Source organism: Ciconia boyciana, chromosome 2, assembly GCF_034638445.1.
Source record: "Ciconia boyciana chromosome 2, ASM3463844v1, whole genome shotgun sequence".
Lineage (NCBI taxonomy): Eukaryota > Metazoa > Chordata > Aves > Ciconiiformes > Ciconiidae > Ciconia > Ciconia boyciana.
Genome location: NC_132935.1, coordinates 131,813,776 through 131,835,547, shown reverse-complemented (window position 1 = coordinate 131,835,547; position 21,772 = coordinate 131,813,776). Strand labels below are relative to the sequence as shown.

At 42.6% G+C, this 21,772-nt stretch overlaps 1 protein-coding gene across 1 annotated transcript; it reads left to right on the top strand.

The window, feature by feature from the left end:
• The first annotated feature begins 419 nt into the window (after positions 1 to 419).
• Positions 420 to 21,081, top strand: NFE2L3 (NFE2 like bZIP transcription factor 3). Its single transcript, XM_072854097.1, has 4 exons — positions 420 to 931; positions 14,317 to 14,424; positions 15,379 to 15,462; positions 17,850 to 21,081. The coding sequence occupies exons 1-4, from the start codon at positions 923 to 925 to the stop codon at positions 19,050 to 19,052; spliced, it is 1,404 nt and encodes a 467-aa protein (XP_072710198.1). The 5' UTR covers positions 420 to 922; the 3' UTR covers positions 19,053 to 21,081.
• The last annotated feature ends 691 nt before the right edge of the window (positions 21,082 to 21,772 follow it).

Genomic DNA, 21,772 nt, shown 5'->3' with positions numbered 1-21,772 from the left:
GGGTCTGCCCGAACAGCCTTTCGGCTTGTAGATGCCAAAACAAGTCTGAAACACTCAGATAAGTAGAAGTGATGAGAAGTGATAAAAGGCCTTTTCTGAGGACAGAGAGAACAAAACAGCTGGAAAAGATATCCCTAGCACGTGCGAGAGTAAGTTCGGGTAGTGCTAAGTAGATGTGCTGTGGAAAATGCAGTTCAATGGATGGGGAAGCAAAGGCATTGGATAGATATTTAGACACCAGGGTGATTGTCATTAAAACTCGTGTTTTTTTTTCTTGTATTTGGGGATGCTAAAAACGGGAGGGGGGGAGAATGTTTCCTACCAGAGGCAGGTGTAGAATCGCTTTGCATTTTCGTATTTTGTTGTTCTTTCGCTAGCTACCGTACTTTCTAACTCGTCTCCTTTATTTCTAGCTCGCTCCAGCAACCGAAGGCTGTCACTCCCCGCGGGCACGCAGGAAGCCCCCGGCACACAGCGCTTGGCTGGCCGGCGGCGGGGTGCGGGGTGCGGGTGTCCGCGTCCCCGTCCCGCGTCCCCGTCCCGCCCCCGCGCCGCCTCCCGCCCGGGGGAAGGGCCGGTGCGGCGGCGGGGGGGGCTGTTCGCGGAGCGGGGCCGGGGCGGAGGGACGGGTTCGTGCGTGGCTGCGGGAGCCGGGGCGGCGGTCCGCCTCGCCCCCACGCACACGCACCCCACGAGGCGCGTCGGCTGCGGGGACAGCGGGGCTGCCGCCGGGCGGCCGTGGGTCGCCGCCCCCCCGGGGCCCGCTGGCGGCCGGACCTGCCCCGGCGGGTGCCCGCCTCGCCCCTCGGTCCCGGGGAGAGCGGCGGCGCCCGGCGCTGCCCGCCCCGCCCGGGGAGCCGCCCCCCGCCCCGCCGCGGCAGGAGGATGGGGCGGCGTCGGCCCCGCGCGGAGCGGCTGCCCCATGGAGGAGGTAAGGGCGGCGGCGGGACGGCCCCGGGGCCGGGGGAGGCGCGGGCGGTCCCGGCCGGGCTCCGGGTCTGCCCCGCCGCCTCGGCCGAGCGAAGCGGGGTGCGCCCCGGGGCGGGCGGGCGGTGCGGGGGTGTAGGTGGCGGCGAGCTGTGGGGACGCGAAGGGGGACGCTTTTCTGAGCCAGACCCCCCCTCAAAAAATTGAGTGGGGAGACCTCCAGCCGCCTGCGGGTGGTCGCAGCGTTGGCCTGTGCGCTCCCCGCCTCCCGCGCTGGCCTCCCGTCCTCCCGGGGGGTCACGGTGGGGTGGAGTAACGCCGTGCAGCCTTGTGCCACGGGAGAAACTGCTGGTGGGTCCCCAAGCACCCGAGCGGGGTGAACCCTTCAGAGCTGCCCTGGGCAGGGCACACGCGTGGCCCCAGCGCCGCTCGTCCCCTGCAAGGCTGGGCTGCAGGGCCAGGACTGTCACTTCTGCTTGGCATTTCCTCCGGAATCGCCTCAGTTTTCTTCGTGCGGGCACACAGGCAGCTCAGGAACGTCCCGCGGCTGCAGAAATGCAGCTTCTCCGCAGTGCATCAGGATGAGGAGCAGAACTGCACCCCTCACCTTGGGGAAGGGCACGTGTATGTCGTAGTCCGGTAACCACACTTGTCAGGAACATTTCTTGCATCTTGGGAGGATTACTGTGCCAGGGCTAAACTCCAGCCTGGTTGTATCTGCCCCTATTATCAGCGTGGCATCTTGAACAATACACGCAGGCAATAAGTACCCGGCAGGGATGGCCGGTTTCCCCATTTCGGTCGCGCAGCACGCAGGCCTTACGGCACTTCTGTCTGCGTGCGCCCGCTCAGCCCCTCGTCCTGCGGAAGAGCTGTGCACATCTGTAATTCGAAGATTAGCCGAGCCGTTCAGCTGCAGGGACTGCTTTTCTGAGTTAGGTCTCTAGTGGGCATAGAGTTTCATTTTTCCCAAGTAGTTTATGATCTGAGACTTTTGTGATACACTGTACGGATACAAAAGATACAGTAATGCCAATATGATGATTTTGTGACTCAGATGTTCAGTACATTTTGAAATATCAAGGTGAACTACCAACATTTTTCAAGTTGGTTTTAAACCATTACTAATAGCTGGTTCTTATTACGAATTAATGGACCAGCATCAACTAATAATTATTAAATTTCTCTTGCATGGTAGGTTTTATTTTTTCCTTCTTCCTTTTCTGTTTTCTCTTTTTTTTTTTCCCTATTTCCCCATGCGTTAGCTTGGTTATTTTTGTAAAGTAGTTGCAAAACTAGTTTCAACACCCTAACGGTAAGGGATCACTCCGTTCTGTGGAGAGAGGATGATTCATTTCTTTGCTAAATGTAGGTCTGGGCCTCTCTCTTAAGTACGTTTTATTTAAGTGATAGAATGATTGGAGCAAGATAAGGCAGTATTAAGTTCTTGACCTAAAATGTAAATGGGCTTCTAAGTGAAAACCCCCATGTCTCTTATACCAGACTTCTTTTGAAGTGCATGACAGGTCCAAAACACAAAACACGGAGGAAAATGTTGATCTTTGTTTTAAAACTGACCTCTGTAGGTTTGAATAAGTCCACTTGTGCTGTCAAAATGTTATTGTAACAGTATAATGGATTTCAAAGTGGTTTAGCTGATTTATAACCTTCATTTTGCCTTTTTGTTAAAATAGACCCGAGCTATTTTTAGCGTTTCTCTTATCCAGGCTAGATCAGGACGAGGAGTCTGTGTAAACAGATGAAAGTGATTGCTTTGTTCTGCTCAGTATTGTGGGATTGTGTGACATTCTGAAAAGTTAGCAGCTGGATTCTCCCACCCCTGGATTAATTTTATTCATTGGGCTTCAGTCCCTGCTGAGAAAGTTGCTGGCAACACAATGCAAGCTGTTGATCCTCGTCCTTAGAGAACTGGTATTTAAAACCACTCTGGAAGAGTGGTTTTCAGTGCAGATGAAAAAGAAGATGAATTCAGTGGCTGAAGCATGCTGTTGGAGCATGCTAAACTGTATGGGGTTGCCTGGCCTGTTTTTCTGTTCTGTGCTAAACTGAGATGTAGTGTAGTGTTAGGACAGCCTGAGCACTTGGTTTTTGACAGTAAGTACAGCAAACAGGTTGGGTGCCTACATATAGCTTGCTGCCCGACAGACTGGGATCAGCCCTAACCTTTGTATTCACTATGTTCCCAGCAAACTAGTTCATTCAGTCCCTTTCTGTAATTAAGCGTAAGTTTGCTGATGAAATGTAGACCCCACAATATTTTGTTGCCTTACTAATAAAAATAACAAAATACATTTCTTCTGAAATACACCTTTTAATGGAGAAAATAATCCTTTGATCTCAGAGTCTTGCTACCCGTTTTCTTAGATGGATGTGTGTAACAGGACCAGGGATAAAGTGTTTGTACTACAGCAGAGACTACATTTTAAAAAGTTTTTTTTTGTGCTGAATCCTATACATAATTCACTGTCCTGCATTACCTACAGCAGGTCATAGCGGGTGGTTGGTAGAAGATGCGCCCATGTCTTTTAGGATATTAGTTTAACGCCTCTGTGCTGTTCTAATCTGGGTCAACTACAGAATCAAAGCCTGTAGGTTTGGTTCTCATGGGTGTTTAGGATTGAGACTAAGGTACTGGTGTTCCTGCATGGGAACCATGAGTTACATCTTCAGAGAAAAAAAAAACAAAAAAAGCAATAAACTTTTGCTTTGAATAGCCAGGAAAACATGCATCAGTTCATGCAAGGAAATGGAATAATTTCTATAGTAGTGAAGGGTCCTACCATTTGCAGAATACCCTGGACTAAGATTTTAGGCTCCAGTGGGCATGTTTGCTAAGGGAATAGATAAAAAGCATAAGAGTGAACCTGGTCTTTTCTTTGGGGTGATTATTTCTCATGGTGCTTTTTTCCCAGGTACAACAGTGTTTGTGCACCACCTAGTCTTCCTCTTCACAGCTTGCTGAAAAAAAAGATTGCAATCTTGTGTTTTTAAGAAAGAATTTATAATGGGAGCACCACTTACTGCTTAAATGCTGACAGTATATTCAGCACCTATTTGAATGCCATGAATTGAGACATGGTGTGGCTGTGTAAATTTTGAGGTTTTAAGCATAGAAAAAGCAACAAAAAATACAGAAAAAAGACGTGCAGCTGGCGCTGGATATAGGTCTGATATTGGTGGGCAAAAGAGAGAAGCCATCCTTCAGGCACTAACCTGGGATGCAGTCCGTGCCCCACTATGCCAAGTGAAGGCTGCATTTTCCGTAGGCTTCTCACTGTAAACCTGCCCCGACAACACTTCTAAAAGCTGTTACGTTGAACCACAAGTCCATATGCAAAATGAACGAGACCTGTTTTCCAAAGCACCTTAAAAACTCTGTGGGGGGAAATGTGAGGCCTCGGTGCTGCAAGATTTGGCATCAGTCCTATGTATATTGTAATAGTATTCACAAATACATAGAAAGTCTCAAGAAGCTTGTAATACAACAGTGTCTTAGCTGAAGATCTTGCAAGAGTTAAGAGCTGCCCTACTTGATTCAGTGGTTTTCTTTTCCCTTTCTCTCTGTGTATCGGTATTTCTATGTGTGTATGTATGTGTCTGTATATATATGTATACGTTTGAAGAAAGGGAGTATAAAAATTGGATGGGTTCTTTATCTTTCACAGAATACACATGGGGAATTATTTAGATTAGCAGGGATGGACTACACAGTTCTTCAATTTTTTATCTGTGGCCTGAATCTTACAGTAAAAATGTGCTCACTTTCCAAATCCTGTGAACCCCCAAGCACTGATGCTGCCCATGCCAGCAGAAGAGGCAGTACCTGAACGAGGGCAGCAGTTGCTGTGCTGGGTCACTGCACCGTACATGGGACATGCTCCAGCTCGGGGTGGGACAGAGGAGGACGGCTCTGCTCCCACCCAAACCAAGTAGGTTTGTTATATCTGGATGTATTACTTCCTCTATGACAGATTTTGAAGCCCTTCCCAAGAGCTGAATTCCTGTGCTCGATTAAAGAACACCTGCTCTAATTAATAATTAACAGCATAACATTGCTGTTATGAATTACAAAAGTTAAGGAAGGAGATGCATAGTGGGTAATTTGTATTGTTTGTACTATAGTCTCGATGTTCATGTTTAGAAAAGCCAGTTTGGGTCAGGTTATGTGAAACCTCATACAAGCACAGTTCTTTGAATGCTGTTAGAAGCAGAGTTTCACAGTATTAAAGCACTGGATGGAGTGAATCCATGCTGGACTTTGGGCACCATTTGAAGTATTTACACTGAGTGAGAATAGTTTGAGTTACGGAATTTTTTTTCTTGGCAAGTGTCAAAAGTTTGGTAAAGCAAAGGTAAGTAGAAACCAGGTAGGTTTGTTTTCTGAAGGCTTTTCTCCAGTCTGTTTGAGAGCAGTCTCACTGAAGCTGTGCGCTTAACTTACAGAACAGATTTTTTTTTTTTTTTTCTTTTGAACTCATTGAGCACTAGGACATGGCAATATTGTTGTGGAGGGACATCTGCAAATAGATAAATGGGCTGGGTCCCTGCTTGTGGATGGCTCTTACCCGTTAGTCAGAACTTACCTAGGTTTAATAAAAGGGTCTGTGAAGGACTGCGTGGTGTTTCAGAGAGACGTGGGGTAAGAGAAGAAGCTCAAGCATTTGAGGTACATATTGTCTTGAAAGTCGGTGGTTTTGATTTTTGTTACGGTGTGCTGCAGGAGGCACAAGGGTGTTGAAAAGCCAAGTCAAACAAGAAGGGTGTAGAGGGAGTCAGTGGTGTAGGGCTGACCTACACCAGCATTTTCCTGCTCCCTGGAGAGCGGGGAAGGTATTCCGGGTGTAGGATGTGCATGAGAAGTGTACGTGAGAGGAGGTGAGGGGAATATCAGACAGAAAAGAAAGAATTAGTGTGTGGTAAATGTGGAAAATAGAAGAGGAATTACATACGGTGGCAGAGATACTTTGGTGAAGATACTCAAATCCCAGAGGAGCTAAAATATCGGACTGTGGGTTTTAACAGCTCTCCCTATTCAGAGCTGTGAGTTGGCAGGCTTTTGGTGTTGCAATGAGGCTGGTAGCTTGAGAAAGGTGGGAGCTGGATACCTGAGAAAGTATGTTCACCTGGGAGGGCTCAAAAGGAGGACATCGGGAACTGAGCTGTGGACAAAGGTTTATCAGAAAGGGTGGTCCCTGGATAGTTTTATGTTTATTCAGTAGAGACTACATCATACCAATGAGGATATACTAGCAATTTAGCCTGGGTAAAGATCGAGAAAGAGAGAAGGAAAGAAGGGAGTCTCTTGGAGAACGTTGATGTTGTGTAGTTCACTGACCACAATAGAAAGCATCTTGGTTCAGCAGAGGCACAGAAAGAGCTCTTTCTTTTTTAATGTGCTCATTCTGAAAGAGTGACTGACTAAATTTAATAACCTTCATCAGACTTGTCACTGTCAGAGATGTTGCATTCTGTAGGATGAAATTAGTTTCTGGTGCAAAGCACCAGCACAGGACCAAATGGCTAGAGTGTAAAACTGTTTGGTTTATGTTTCAGAAGCAGTTTAAAAGGTTTGTTTTGAAGGGGATATCGAGCCATCTTTGACATGGAAACCGCTGTCTGAAGTGAAATCAGTGACGATACTGTTTATGTCTGTGTCTTCAACTTGTTCCCGTATCTGCCTCCATTTAGGAGTAGGTTGGTGTTAATCCTGTGTATGTGCCAAACACGTAGAGTGCACAGAGTATGTCTGTTTTCTAATAGCTGACATAGCTGAGCCATGCTATGTAAAGCCCTAGCGCTTTTGTTTCCGAAATGCATGTGTTTAGAGAGGTGCTAACAACTCACTGCAACAAGCAGGCGTGCCTTTAACAGTGTGCGTTTGGTTGCAGCCCAGGCAGCGTTATTCGGATTTGGAGTAGATGTGTCCTAGACGCCTGACAGGTGCCACATTTGGAGCCACAGTTATGCACCGTTTGATTTACTCAATTGCATTGCTTAGTTAGCACAGTTTAGTGTGATTTTTAAGCCTAGCCATATGTAACATAAAAGTTACTTTGATATTTGGTGTTTCCAACCGCCATTCCACCCTCCATGCTTTCTAAACCCTGGCTGCATTTCGAATAATAAAGTACTCTTCTGTTCCTGTGTTTTCAGGATATTTTAGTGCTCATTATGAATATAGAGAAACAGCAGGAAACATTTTGCTTTTTAGCTGAGATTAAGTAGATACCAACTGGTAAGATTAATTATCATTGCATATTTAAAGTACACAGGCAAAGAGAAGATCAGTAACCTTAGAGCTATATGAAAACAGTTATGCATCATTATATTTAATTATTAATTGTATTTAATCCTACAAAGTAGTAAAGTGGAACTACTGGTTATGTTACTAGACGCTGTATTTCTTTTGCCTAACTTGTACTGGTGTGAGACCATTTTCTGGAAACGTTACTGAATTATTCAAAACGTGGCAAAGATCACCGGGCCTATGCCACGTCTTTCCAGCTAGCAGGAAGGAGAGGGCCAGTTCTACAGAGAAGTGCAGTTAATAAAGGAGAAGGGACGCAAGTTTGCAGAAAAGCATCTCAAAGGTTAATGACAGTAATGGAGCAATTTAAAGCTTGACAACTAAAATAAAGAAAATATAGAGGAATTAGAAGATGGCATGGGAACAGGATACATGAGTAATCAGCACAACAGATTATGTCCTTTTGCAAATAATGGTGGTCATATATCTTTGCTCCAGCGCTGAGATATTTGTAGAGAGAACTCACGAGTCTGACTGCAGGGAAACAGCTTTGCGGGGCAGGTACTCCCTGCCTCTCAGCGCTGTCCGTACACCTCGGCAAACCACCCTGTCTGCTCTGTTCCGCTGTGGCTCCAGAGATAGCTCAGATATTTCTGTGCACTCGTAGCCCTGACCTGTATAGTTTTAGCCCTGTTTGCCAACTGCACGCTGAGCAATAGCTGAAAACAGCTTGCTTATGCTTTCTGCTGCTCCTAGAGAGCGGTCTTGTTCACCCATCCAATGCATTGCGGTAGACCTATTCGTATTTTGGTATCTTTACAGGTTCTGCTCCCTACACGTTGTTTTACGGACAAAAAATATATGGGTGGGGGAAGCAAGGGGAGGAGATATGTGGAGGGATAGTTTGATGTATGGTGCACCTGATTTATGCTGAGATCAATACTCCAATGTACTTAATTGGAAACTGAGGGCTTTATTTTTAATGTAGTAAGAAAACCTGCCAGAGCAGGCAGCGTCCTTCCAATTAGATGTAGGCCAGGCCACTTGCAAAATCATACTTTCTCTCACCTTCGCATTGATTCTTGGACCACCATAAGTAGCAGATTTGACATAAATTACTATTTTTCATATTCCAAAGACTGACAAACTGAAGCTGATGGTTGACCTGCGGTAAGCTGTACCTTAGGGAAAGGGCAGCTGCACAGTTAGAGCCCAGCCCTTCAGCGTACAAGGCTGGTGGATAATTTGGTAAATCACACTTAGTCTCAGATTGCATTCTCTAGCCCAGATGAAACTAGTAAATGGCAGAAGAAAGATTAGAAAGTGACACGCTTGGATTTTTTTTTTTGGTGCATTTTTTAGTGTAAATCTGCCTTGTGCTTGCACAGAAATCCTTTCAAATGCAATTCGAAGGTTGTCGTCAGGTAGGATTGCAGTTTACGGTTTACAAACAGCCTGCTGTGGGAGATGTGAACTTCCAAACCCTTCAGTGGTGTCGCGGATAGAGTGAGAGTGCACTTCACTTGCAAGAGAGAAGCAACAATATACTTCATTGATATAAAACAGTGAGTTAACAAAGTTCAATGCTAAATGCAACAGTGGTTTAACAAGATTTGATGGCAAGGTACGCTTGATTATTTACTGCGTAGAGGACAGGGTCAGACAAAACTGTCAGGGAGACCCTCCCGTTGAGTCATGACGTTCAGAAAGCACCCCTTTGCTTTCTAAACTCCTTCTCAGGAGTCTAGGTGTGGCTGGATCCAATCCTAGTCTCAGCCTTGGTCAACGCTTTATGTCTAAAGGATTATCTATGTGCAATCAATCCTTTATATCACTTTGAGAAGATTTCAAAGTTTACCATGCTGTTAGTCACTTACCCAGAATCTGTTGCGGCAAGGAATCCCTCAGCCTCGAGGAGTAACCTTGAGAGGCGTCCCTGCTCAAGGGGAGATCCTGGCGTGCAGCCCACTGCCGTGCAGGAGAGTTCAACGGGCCCTTGCCTGTCCACTATTTATAGAGTAAGATGATTGACTTACAGTCATATTTGCATACCAGCAAGACATCTGGGTTACTGGTCCAGACAGCCCGTGGCTACTCTGTTGTCATCCGTCCCCAAAGTCCAGCATAAGCTGGATGCCGCCATCATGATCCCCACTCGTGGTTATTGCTTACGTGGGGGGGCGGGGGGAGCACACCGCCACCAGTGGAAGAAGTGGAAAGGGTGCTGCAATAAATGGGTTTAGTGGTAATAGCAAGTCTTCTGCAATCAGCAAGAATCAGTCTTTTTCTCTGTACAGAGACCACCCACATGTGGTCCTGATCTAGCTCTTCGGCTAGATCAGGTGATATTACTGTTATCCCGCAAGTCTGAGGTCGTTTACCCAGTGTGCGAGACACCAATATACGCACAGGGCAGAGGTATTTTTATTTCATGTCTGCACAGAGATGGGTGCTAGGCGGTAGCTCCACAAAGCTAGCACAAAGTTCGGTCATACAGGTGCAGTATTTATACAGTCTAGTTATGCATATGCATAAGTAATTACACAAAGCAGTTTTCTATTGGTCTACATTTCTCTTATTTCAACTTAAAGCTGCAGTGCTACTTTACTATTCTGTGCATGCCCAAAGGTGAGGGGTCTCTGCTTGGGCCGGGGTCTCCAGCTCGAGGGGTGCTACTTTTAGTATTATAATGAGGATAGTTCGCCTGAGGGTGCTTCTTATCACGCTTCTCCTAGTTGTTTCAGATGGTTCCCAAAACATCTTAATTAGCTTGCATATTTCTCCAGGATGTGCTTCTCTCCCAAGGACAGTAATTCTTGATTAGACGTTCCACATGCCAGCCTGAATCCCCCGTATCAGCTTTACGTAAGCCTTGGCCTTCCACCAGCTCCTGTTCGACTACGCTGTTAGACTACATTACTATAATTCGATCACTGTTTCTTCTGCTGCCATGAGTGCAAAATAAGGAACAGGACAGAAACACAAGGTGTGGGAGTGCAGTACTAAGTAGCATTTACACTGAATCCCTTTTGTCATTAGATGTATATTCAGACTGCAAAATTAAGCTATCTTTAAAGAAATGTCTTATTCAAAAACATGATGTGGCTGTTTCTGGGGGAGGCACCCCTCCTATTCTCCCCATAGTACTCCCCATAGCAATCAATCCCAAGTGATGCACGGGCATGGAAAGAAGTACTCAGTTGTGGAGTGGTATTTTCCAGCTGTGCTTCCTCATTGGGAAAGACTAACAAGCTGGAGGGAAGTGTAAAGATTTACTCAGAGAGTAAATCTTTAACAGCATAATCCAAGGGATTTTTGTTAAAAGCCAAAATGGAGAAATTAGGGGAAAAGGTTCTGGCTGTGTTACATGATTTCCATATAGAATGTTTCACTGAAATGATCCTGTACATGCACTACATCTGTACCACCACTGTTGTGAAAAGCTGGTTACAGGGCCATGCCCCTTCAGAAACTGCCCCAGTAGTGATGTAGACAGTTTTTTTTAAACAGCTAGATAACTTATTGCAGTAATAATCAGTGTGAGCAGGCATAGGTATATTTTAATATCATCTGCTGGAGGAAGAAATGGTGGTAGTAAGACTAATCTCCAAAGCCACACAGTTGTCGCGGATGGAGTAAGAGTGCACTTCACTCGTAAGAGAGAAGTAAAAATATACTTTATTGATACAGAATAGGGAGTTAACAAAGTTCAATGCAACAGTGTTTTACCAACATTCAACAGCAAGGCACACTTGATTATTTACTGCATAGAGGACAGGGTCAGACAGGACTGTCAGGGAGACCCTCCCGTTGAGTCATGAGGTTCAGAAAAGGATCCCCTTGCTTTCTAAACTCCTTCTCAGAGAGGAGTCTAGGTGCAGCTAGATCCAGTCCTAGTCCCAGACTTGGTCAACAGTTTATGTCTAAAGGGTTATATATGTGCAATCAATCCTTTATATCTCTTAGCTAAGATTTCAAAGTTTAGCATGCTATTAGTCACTTAGCGACAATCTGTTGCAGCAAGGAATCTCTCAACCTCAAGGAGTAACCTTGAGAGGCGTCCCTGCTCAAGGGGAGATCCTGGCATGCAGCCCACTGCCATGCAGGAGAGCTCAAAGGGCTCTTGGGCTGCTCACTATTTATGGAGGATAAGATGATTGACTCATAGCCATATTTGCATGCCAACCACAGATTTTAGTTTCTTCAGTGGGCGCATGGCACAATAGCCCTAGGCTATTGTGTTGTTATCTCTCTCCTGAATCCACTTGGAGCCGATGCAGCCATCGTGACCAGATGCATCCATTACAATCGCCACTGGTGGTGATCACCTGAGCAGGGTTGCAGGAGATAAAGGTCGGGGGCGGCGGGAGCACATCGACACAGCAGCGCAGCATTATTAAGCTGATTCAGTAGAGATGATACGCTCCCTTTGGTGAATGAGAGTGAATGGTCATGATTGCAAATGTGAGGTCCTGCCTGCCTCCTGTCCCCGCTGGCACCTCCAGTCACATCAGCAGGAGCTTTGTGCGAAGATCGGAGGGAGACTCTGATCTCTGTGCTGTTGTTAACCCACAGGGTGGTTAGGACAAAATGGCATGTGATCCTGTAGTGCAGCTGGTGGCTCTCAGCCTGGAAACTAAGGGTACCAAGACACTGCCTCTATCTTAGCAGAGAAAATAGTCAAAGACATTATTATTTCTTAAAAGATAAATAAAAATCAACGCAGACTCCAGATGAATCCTAAAATTAATGGTCAGAAGTATTCCCCATCTCCTTAGTGGTCAACAGCTCTGTATATCGATAGGAAAAGACCTAAAAATTCAGTTGTCTTTGACATCCTGGGGAAACTGAAGCCATGACAGCCTTCACAAATTTCTGTGAGCTTCGGGAGCATTTAGTTTCTCTTCAGGAAGGAGCCGTCCCCTTAGGCACAGCAGAAATTCAGTTGTCCTCACGATGCTGGGAAGGACCATCTCCATCGTAGACTTCAGCAGACTGGCATCGTCTGCAGGCAGATTTCCACCATAAGCAAGTTGAACTGTGAGGGTTTCCAGTGATCTGCAGGGGACACCGTGGGCTCTTCACAAAGTTCCCGCAAGCTTTTCTTTTCCCTGGCGGTAGAATAGGTTTGTACCCCTGCTAATTTTAATAGGAACCATTGAGTTGTCACCCATATACTTTCTGTATTCAAAAACTGTGCTTATAGTCTTTTTCAAGGCATCTATTTATAGTTATTACATTTCTAACTGTTTCCTGCATTTGCCTCTTTGTCAGCTGGTAGAGTAATGAATTTGCTGTGTTATTGAGGAGCTGAATACTCTGCCTTAGCAGCAGCAGATTCCCAGGCCACTCAGCTCAAGAGGAGCTGCTTAAGGTCTTTAATAGCGATTGTCCTTGACTTCTTATCTGCTTTTGATGATGATGAATTTTATTAATTAGGATGATAATAGATCATATTCATGGGACAATTTGGTTGTTTGTAAAATGAAAGACTAGCCCTGATCTTGCAAACATGTAATTATGGGACTAACTTCATGCCTGTGAGTAGCAACGTGGAACTCATTTAAGTGTTTGCAAGTAGCTAGTTACCGTGTACTCAGTGTCCCGTACACTAAATTCCCGCTCTTGCTGTTTCACTACGTAGAAGAAAACTGTATTTTTGTGTGTGCGTTTAGAAAAGTAAATTTGTTTTCTCATATTTGGCAATAATAAGTCATCTGGTCATTTCCAACTGCAGCTGACAAAGAAGACATACTATATTGGAATATAATTTTTAATAGCTAGAAACTGTGTTGGTCATCATTGAAGGAAAGTACCTCTTACCTCAGAGTGACAGATAAGTGCCCTGTATATCTATTTGTTGTTACAAATGACAGTTTATAAAATTAAAGTTCCCTTCCAATCCTTGAAAAGAAAGTACAGAAAAATGGAAAGCCAACAAATAAAAGAAGCTTAAAATAAAATTCATTTTCATAATTTTTAAAAATAAATTTTAATAGAATGAATACAAATGAAATTAGTATTACTTTATTTTCAAATTATGTTTAATTTTACTTGACTCCTATTTTTAAACCTTCTTACATTTAATTTTTAATGTGTTTTGCATGAAGCAATAATTAAAAAAAATTTCTTACACATTTTGATGACTATTACAACTGCAGTTTTTATAGTTTATGCTTTCATATAAAACCTGTAAAGTAAATTTGTTGTGATTTTTAGAACAGAACACTAACTCGTTACATTTGCTGCTGTTGAGAGCTTGTCTTTTCTGCTCCCACCATAGCATTTTGCTGGGGATATATGGAACTAATGTAGTGGGGCCACTTGGTTTTCTGGCTGCCATTCCACCAAGTTTCACATTTTAATAACTCAGACTTGCCCTATAAAAGCTAAAATATAAAAATTTTTTAAAATATAAATATGCAAAGTCCTTAGCAGTGATTCCTTCTTACCCTAGCAATACCCCAGCCCTATAATAAAAATTAAAAAAGTCTGCTGATATGACTATAGATAACAGATAACTTGAAAAATGCTTCCGAGATGACTAAATCAGAACAATTTCATTGCTGGAGATTAAAAAAAACCCCATAATTTGGATAAATGGGAACTGGGTAATGACTACACGGAAGCGATGGGGAAACAGAGCTGCTATTACAATGCATGTTAATGTGATTGTTTTCCTGAAAGAAAAAGTGAGGGATTTTGCTAACTGGCCATGTATAATTGCCTATTTTAAGATTCCATCACTGAGTATATATCTGGCTTGGACATGTTGTTGTGAAATGACATCCAAAAGACACTGATAGCCCAAACTTTCCATGAAATCACATCATCATGTGCCTGTTTTAAAATAATTTGTTTCCAGTGTTTATGAATGTCCATTTCTACTGCAGATGGGTTCAGTGCCTGGGCACCGAAGGAGGAGGTGGTGTCTGCACTCCTGAACTGATGTTGGTCTCATTCTGCCCCCAAAGTCTACATAGAGTCAGTTCATCCACATGAATGAACTGTTCAATGTATATTTTATTTGAAATGCTATAGCTGTAAAAAAAAGGCATTTTAAAGATTAATTTTGAGAGCTTGTTGCTTACTTAATAGAACTGTTTTATTTGTGTCTTCAGGATGTTGACCTGAAAGCCTGTCAGGAAGCTTTGGATGACTGCTGTCCACACCCAGGAGATGATCAGCTGGAACTGCAAGAGAAGGAGGAGGAGGAAGACATAAATCAAGTAAATGATGAAAAAGATGGAAGAAGGGAAAACTGTGAAGAGGAAGTGAGGGAGGTTACAGGTTTTATCACTGAGATAAAGAGTAGTGAAAGAAACGGAGTGAATGGTTTTGAAAGGAATATTTGATTTCCTCTTTTCATTTGGAGTGTCCTTTGCAAGGGCAGGAATGGAACAGTGACTTCAGATGATACTTTGTGAATGATGTCCTTGTACACCTTCTCGAAAATTGCTCCCCCCCCAGTATAGTTTATGTAGTTGAAATGTTCTAAAGTTTACATAAATCATTTGCAACTAACCATTTTTCAGTTTGGTTTTATTTTCTCTGTCTTGAAGGTGTTGTGTTTGTTGGCAAGGATTTTTTTTGGCCTAGAAACACTTGAGACGTGGACGCTAAATTATACTGCTTTCACCATTTATGTGAAGCTTGATGCTCAGATGTAGAATTACATTTGGGAAACTGGATTGTTCAGATCTTAACATGTGTATTGTAACTAGAAGGCAGAGAAATAATCTTAATGATGTTAAACCCAAACAGGTGCACTTTGGGTTTTGCTCTCTCTGAGAACTACAATGAAAAGAACATTCATTCTTCTTGAGACCTTGTGAGAGCTGAGAAAATCAGATCCAGTTTTCTTGCCAGCCCCTCTGTTCACCACTGCCCTGGCAGCTAGGCTTTGAAAAAATAATTGATTTTTCCACAATGGTGGGTAGGTGCAGCCTCAGAGGAGGAAAGTCCAGTTCTGCTGTTGTGGGGCAGAGTGGGATGCTCTTGCCGTGGAGTTATTCTGCTCGTTCTAGCAACGTGACATCTCCCATCAGGATGAAGACTTGATGGCAGGGTCAGCTGCAGTGTTTCACAGAGCTGTGCTCTGTTTCCTCTCGGACTTTGATTTTTACCTCCTTTTATATAAAATAACTGTGCTTTACAAAGCGTTTCTGTTTCTTCTGTCACAGAGCAACTGCAACCATGTAGATTCCCTTCTCTCCTTAGAGGGCTATTTACAGCTTCTGTCATCGCAGATGGAAAACATGCTAGAGGTAAACGGGAAAACACATGTATTGCTAATAGATTGGGATACAGTCAGTGATTGTTGGATAATGACTTACTCTGTTTTGTCTAATTAAAAAAGTGAATATATCAGCAAATCAGTGCAGTAAAACTTACCTGAAGATGTTACCTGAAGATAGACGCTAGTATCCACCTTTTACAGCAGCTGATATTGGCTCTACTTGAAAAATTTTCCCCAGTTATTTGTCTGGGATTTGAAAATTGCTAAGTCCTGTCTTCTCTGTCACCTGGTGTTCAAAGTTGGATGGAGCCACTGGACAACTTAGTTCAACTAATAATTCTTTTTCTGAAACCTAATGCCAATCCATATTTATACAGCAGCTCTTGGTGTGTTTTCTCTAGAACAACACTGAGTTATTACAGTGCTTTAGCAGCTATTAAGCATTTGCAGCCAAAGATTAGAGTTGACATTAATATTGGGTCAAGTGCTTACAAGGGTCTACCCTCAAGAAGAACAGACCCATCTTCGCTGCAAATCAGGTCAGTCAGCATTAGCGGCAAAACCATTTTGTTTTCTTTTTTTATCTTCTGGGCTTCTGATACTATTGTTTACTTTCTGGGTGCCCATCTTCACAAAAAAACAGTTGTTACCTTAACTGGAGTCTCCCTTCTCTCCCACAGCTCATAGCTGCAATCATTAACCATGAAGCTACTCCCTATATTCCTTTTTTGCAATACTCCAAGGGCATCTTACATACGCTTCCCATTAGTGTTTTCCATATAACTTCATGTTTATATCTGGAGCACCTAGTTTTGGGAATCTCTAGGTTGGATAGTGCCTCCCAGCCCATAAATTAGCCTCCTCCTCTGTTCAGCTTTGGTAATGGATTCCACACTAACAAGGTCCAGAAGTTCATCAGTTTAGTTTTCTCTGTTCTTTTCATAATTTGAAAGGAGTTTGGCTGTAGTCTTTATGTAGCTATAACAATACACGGTTGCATATTTTATTTAAGGCTATTAATGCACTGCCATCTTGTGACAACCTATCTGTTGAAAATGGATTGCTTGTTTTTTCCAGGTACCAAGTCTTTACAGTGTGGGGGATATTTTTAATAGTTAACTTGCTAAGAATATTTCTTTTCAAGGGATTAATTGAAAATACCAGCTCTATCTCTCAGACTACAGATGGTCTAGTACAAGGTAACTCCCTAGGAGAAATAAGCAAGACTTTCTTCTGTCACCTGAGCTCTCAGTGAGCATAGTAGAGAACTTAAGACGTTCTGGTCTTTATGGTCCATCATTCCTTCCCTGTGAAAAGTGCTTTTTACATTGTTCAATGAACTGCAGTCAGAAAACTCCTTTCCTGCATCACAGTAGGGATGCTCAGCTATGGAGGAATTGTATCATACGCTTCCTACTTGATGTATTTAAAATCTCATTTTTGTATTGATGTATTTTATGACTACTCTACTTGTCAGCAAGTGCCCTGACATAATCTTGCGCAGTGGCTTTGTACTTCTAGGACCAAGCAACTATAACCCAGGCCCACAAAAGGTGGGCCTTAATGCTACTGCAGCACTTGTTTATTGTCTGGACTTCAGGGCCGAGGGATCATACAGCAGCTTTATTTTTGTAAAGAAAAACTGAGTAGTAATTTAAAGTCAAAAGACATCCACAGAAGGTGTGATCTGGGGGGGATGTTTCCTCCAAATTGATTAGTAAAGGAGTCGAGTTGAAATCTGAACACAATAGACCTCAGTTAAGAAGGAGCTAAGCCAAATGTAGCAGCTCACAGCCCCAAAAGCTTTATAAACCATGAAAGAAAAGCAGTGAGAATGTGCCAGCATGACCGTTCCTGTCCTCCTCCCCTCTTTTTTTACACCACTGTTCTCACTAATTGAGTCCTGCCAGTGAGCTAGTTACCTTCTTTACAAGGTTAATTTTCTAACAGTTTAGCACCTTGAACCAGCTCACCCTGGAATCAGATGATCATCACAACCACTACCAGGGAAGGGGCAGGACCGCCCCTCCTAGAAGGACCTTTTCTTAGACCAGATCAGATGAACCCATAAGGCTGTAATTTGATGTACACTTAGCAACAGTCCCATTTCCACCTCTTAACATTCATCAGTCCCACACTGTCCTTCACAAGTTGTCCTCCTCCCATCCCTCCAGTCACTTTTCTTCTGCACCCTTCCCGCTTCCTCTTGCCGTATGCCAACGCAGGTTATGCTGTGTACAAATGGGAAACAGTATTCAGGATAGCTAGAAGAAGAGTTCAACATACAAAATTTTGACTTTAATAGATTAAAATAGTGGAATATTAAAAAAAAAATGATCACAACTGTGTAGGTGAGGAATGTAGAGACATTCATTTTATAAAAGATCCCATTTTTCCCCCCCCATCATCTTTTAGGTGAGTTTACTGGAAGATATACAAGTTACTACTTCTAGTAGAGGCCGAGACCCATCATCCTCACACCACAATATAAGTTTGACCCAGACACTTTGCCACTGTTTCAGTCTTCATGATGCCACGCTGCTAAGAACAGACTACCCCACTCAATCAAATTCAGAAACAAGACATTTACAAAGGCAAGAGTCTTTTCCTCAGTCAAGCTCTAATACCACAAATCCAGAATCGCTATTTCATGGGTCAAATTTGACAGGGCTGTTTTCAGCTGCTGACATTAGAAACCTAATGGCCCATGATGATAATTTTGATGAAATTAAACTCATGTCTTTGGCTTTGGAGGAAGGCTTTGATCCTATAGAAGTTTCTCAGCTCTTTGAAGAACCTGACTCAAATTTGGGACTGCTTTTGAATTCAAGTCACAGCACCACCTCTTACTCAGTCTGCAATGAAGGTACTGTTGGGTACAGCAGTGATGATAAATCTGTTTCTTCGCATGGCTTAGGAGCTGTTGGTGGCCATAGCCAAGAACACAGTAAATACGGCCATGTGGAATATCCAGGTGATTCAGAGTGTTCTAGAGAAGCCACACTTCAGCAGTTTCTTCATAACCACACTTATAATCAGCTGCCAAGTCAAGCAGCATCCACTCTGGAGCATCAGCAGCAGATGTGGATGGAGAAACCAAACGAGAGGTGCCATAATTCTACTGATACAAACCTTAGCAGCGAAGAACGTCATGCAAAAGCTCTGAGAGTACCATTTTTGGTAGATGAAATTGTGAGCATGCCTGTCGACTCTTTCAACACCATGCTAGCGAAGAACCATCTGACAGATACTCAGGTATCACTTCTACGTGACATCAGACGAAGAGGAAAAAACAAAGTTGCTGCCCAAAATTGTCGTAAACGTAAACTGAATGCAATTCTTAACTTGGAAGAAGATGTATGTAATCTTCAAACGCAAAAGGAGAGCCTTAAAAAGGAGCACGCTCAGTGTAGCAGATCAATCAGCCAGATGAAGCAAAAGTTAAACAACTTGTACCATGACATTTTCAGTAGATTGAGGGATGACCAGGGTAGACCTGTTAACCCATGCCAATATATCATTCATTGCAGTAGCGATGGCAGTGTTTTCATAATACCCAAACACTTGGTCAAATCAGAACAGAAACAAGATAACGAAAAAGAGCAGAGACAAAAATAAGGTGGCTGAAGATCACTTAGGTTTTATTTTTCCTGAAAGAACGATAAGGATATTTGCATGAAGACTGGAGGTCAGTGATTACAGTAGTACAAACAGAAAAGACTACATTTGAGGAGGAAGACTGCATGTTCGAGGGTCTGGCAAACCCAGCCAACTGTGATCTGTTAGAAAGTCTACTAGCTGAGGCTTCTGAATGAGGAAATCTGTTCAGTTTTAGTTAGAATTAAAGGAGCTAGGCCATTAGTGTAAGTGTAGTTATATAGGCCTATGTAAAACTAGGAATTTAGCTTCTGGTGACGGGGGAGAACATCAGCAGGGGAAAAAAGCAAGGTTTAGTTCAAAGTTACACATGGAAGAAAAATGTGTTTTAGTCTTGAGTACTTGATTCTTCACACACAAAGTGACCTTATTTTATTATTCTTTTTTAGCACTGAAAGAAAAATTGTAGTTCATCTTCACCTTAAATTCACCGTGGATTTATGTATTCCAGAGAGATACTCTGTGCTTTGCATTTGTTCAAAACTGTTCTGCTTTTCCTAGTTTTCCTTTGAGGAGAGAGGCCCCGGACGCTATTGCATTTTTCCTCACTACTTTCACCATCATAGCTCCAAGCAAACATAACGTACCAATTAATTTTACAACTCAAATGGTCAATCTGCAAATAGATTCTGAAAAATAATTAGTATCTGATTCAGTATTGTCTTACCGTCATCCTCTGCAACTGAATAATTCTCAACTTTCTTCCATGAAAATGAGTTTAGCTTTTTAAAGCTGGTATTTTTTAAGTATCTTCAATGTTATGGTTTAATTTTTTTTTTAGACTTTCCCCAAATCTTTAAAGTAAATTAAATTGAACCAAACTACTATTCATCTGTAGTTGTGATAATGAGGTTACACTCTGATAGCGGCTTTAAATGAAGAGACGAGCTTTTGGTTTTGATATTTATTTATTTATTTGTGCTATGAAAAAGAAGACATTTTATTCACTCACATGCTTATTCACAACAGCTTATCCTTTTCTATTTTACAACCTGAAAAGGGTCTGCCAAAAAGATGGCCTAAAAAGCATGTAATGAATGATAAGGAAGGAATGTTAAGAGGCATACTAGTTTGTAATGTATTAAAATAATTACTAATATTAACAATTAGATAGGAACAAATACTTTTTATATCTTTTACAAGCCCCATAAAACTGGTATTAAAAAAATTCTCATTGGTCATAGCATGATGACAACATAGCAACTTTATGGTCAGGTATGTTAAAAAAAGCACTTGCACCAAACACATAAAAACTACGCATACATGCAATACAAGTTTAAATGCCAAATTTTATCTTTTGGAGAAATAAACTATGCCATTAGCATGTAAATCATGTTGTTTGTTTGCACTTGTGTTTATAGTAACTGGTAGCATCAAGTGGCATTTTCTAAAAAGGGAGCACTGCCTCAGAATGCAAAATACACTGAATTATCGCTAATGAAATCAGCCGGTTCGAACAATTTGCTCTGCATTTTATATTAAAAGATTTCTTTAAATAAATGCACGCATCTGTTCTTTTCTTTATCAGTTTCGCCACAGCCTCAAATTGATAGGGTAAATTCATAGTGGGAACTTTCATTAGTGAGGCCCTGAAATTCCTTGCTGTTGGTTAAGCATCAGTGGGAAGTGTATCTATCCTAACTGGTATTCTCAAGGAATTTATTTAATTGCTAGTTCATGAACTTCAACCAAAACATGCAACAGGTAACAGATACATATGATGAATTGTGAACTTTATTTCTAGTTCCAGGAGGAAAAAAAAAAAAAAGTACATTTGAGTCAGCATGATTGTCATCTTTTAATTAAATGACATAATAAGCATTTTAAAGTCTATGCATGTAACCTTTGCAGGACCAGGTCTTCAAGTCTACTTCATGGCCCACGTGCACAAATTCTGATAGATATTAGATTAGGCCCATAACTGATAAAACCAGAAACACAAGTATTTCTGGTTTAGGGCCTCACAACACAAGTTTCTATGGTCCTATGAGGGAATGGAGAAAAAAAAATAAAAATGGCTAAACCTTGTGATGCCCGCTCCTTCACCAGCAGTAGAGTGAGCTCTGCAGATTCGTGTAAAGCCAGCTACTAATGAATTAAAGCATACGCCTAACTGGGGAACAGTTACATGGTTACATTTTGGCACATGCTGCAAATAAGGAAGCATGTTGGGACTCTTTCAGAGAGCAATTGTAATAGAAAGCAGCATACTCCAGATGACCCATATAAAGTGAAGACACCAGCCCCAGCTGCATTTCCCCAACCCCATTCCATTACCTGTAAATTTGCAGATTGGAAAGTATTATGAACTGCTCTCAGCTAATTCCACTCTCGTTATTGTTCAACAACTGTATTTCTCCAAGAAGTTTATGTATGAATCTCAATTTCTGAGAACTCAACTAGCAACTATACCCCTCCAAAACCTCTCAGGTGAATTAATTTTGGATGGACTGTGAATTAGAACAGTGCTGATGACACAGACACTGAGCATTAGGTCTGGATGTACTACATATTTTTCTCAAACCTTCAGCTACTTTTCTGTGGCTAAAGACAAAACTGTAGGCAGAATTCAGAACAATGTCCCATTTTTTCAATTTTAGTAGACCGCCATTAAGTTTCATCTAAAAACGGTTGATACTTTTTGAAGTGTCTTCCCGTTCTGTGACTAGCCTAAGCTTTCC

What these genes read in the sequence shown, in the direction of transcription:
- NFE2L3 (XM_072854097.1), top strand. An exon ending in AGGAGGAAGACATAAATCAA is followed by an intron (nt 14,425 to 15,378) that starts GTAAATGATGAA and finishes CTTCTGTCACAG; the next exon opens with AGCAACTGCAACCATGTAGA. An exon ending in AGATGGAAAACATGCTAGAG is followed by an intron (nt 15,463 to 17,849) that starts GTAAACGGGAAA and finishes ATCATCTTTTAG; the next exon opens with GTGAGTTTACTGGAAGATAT.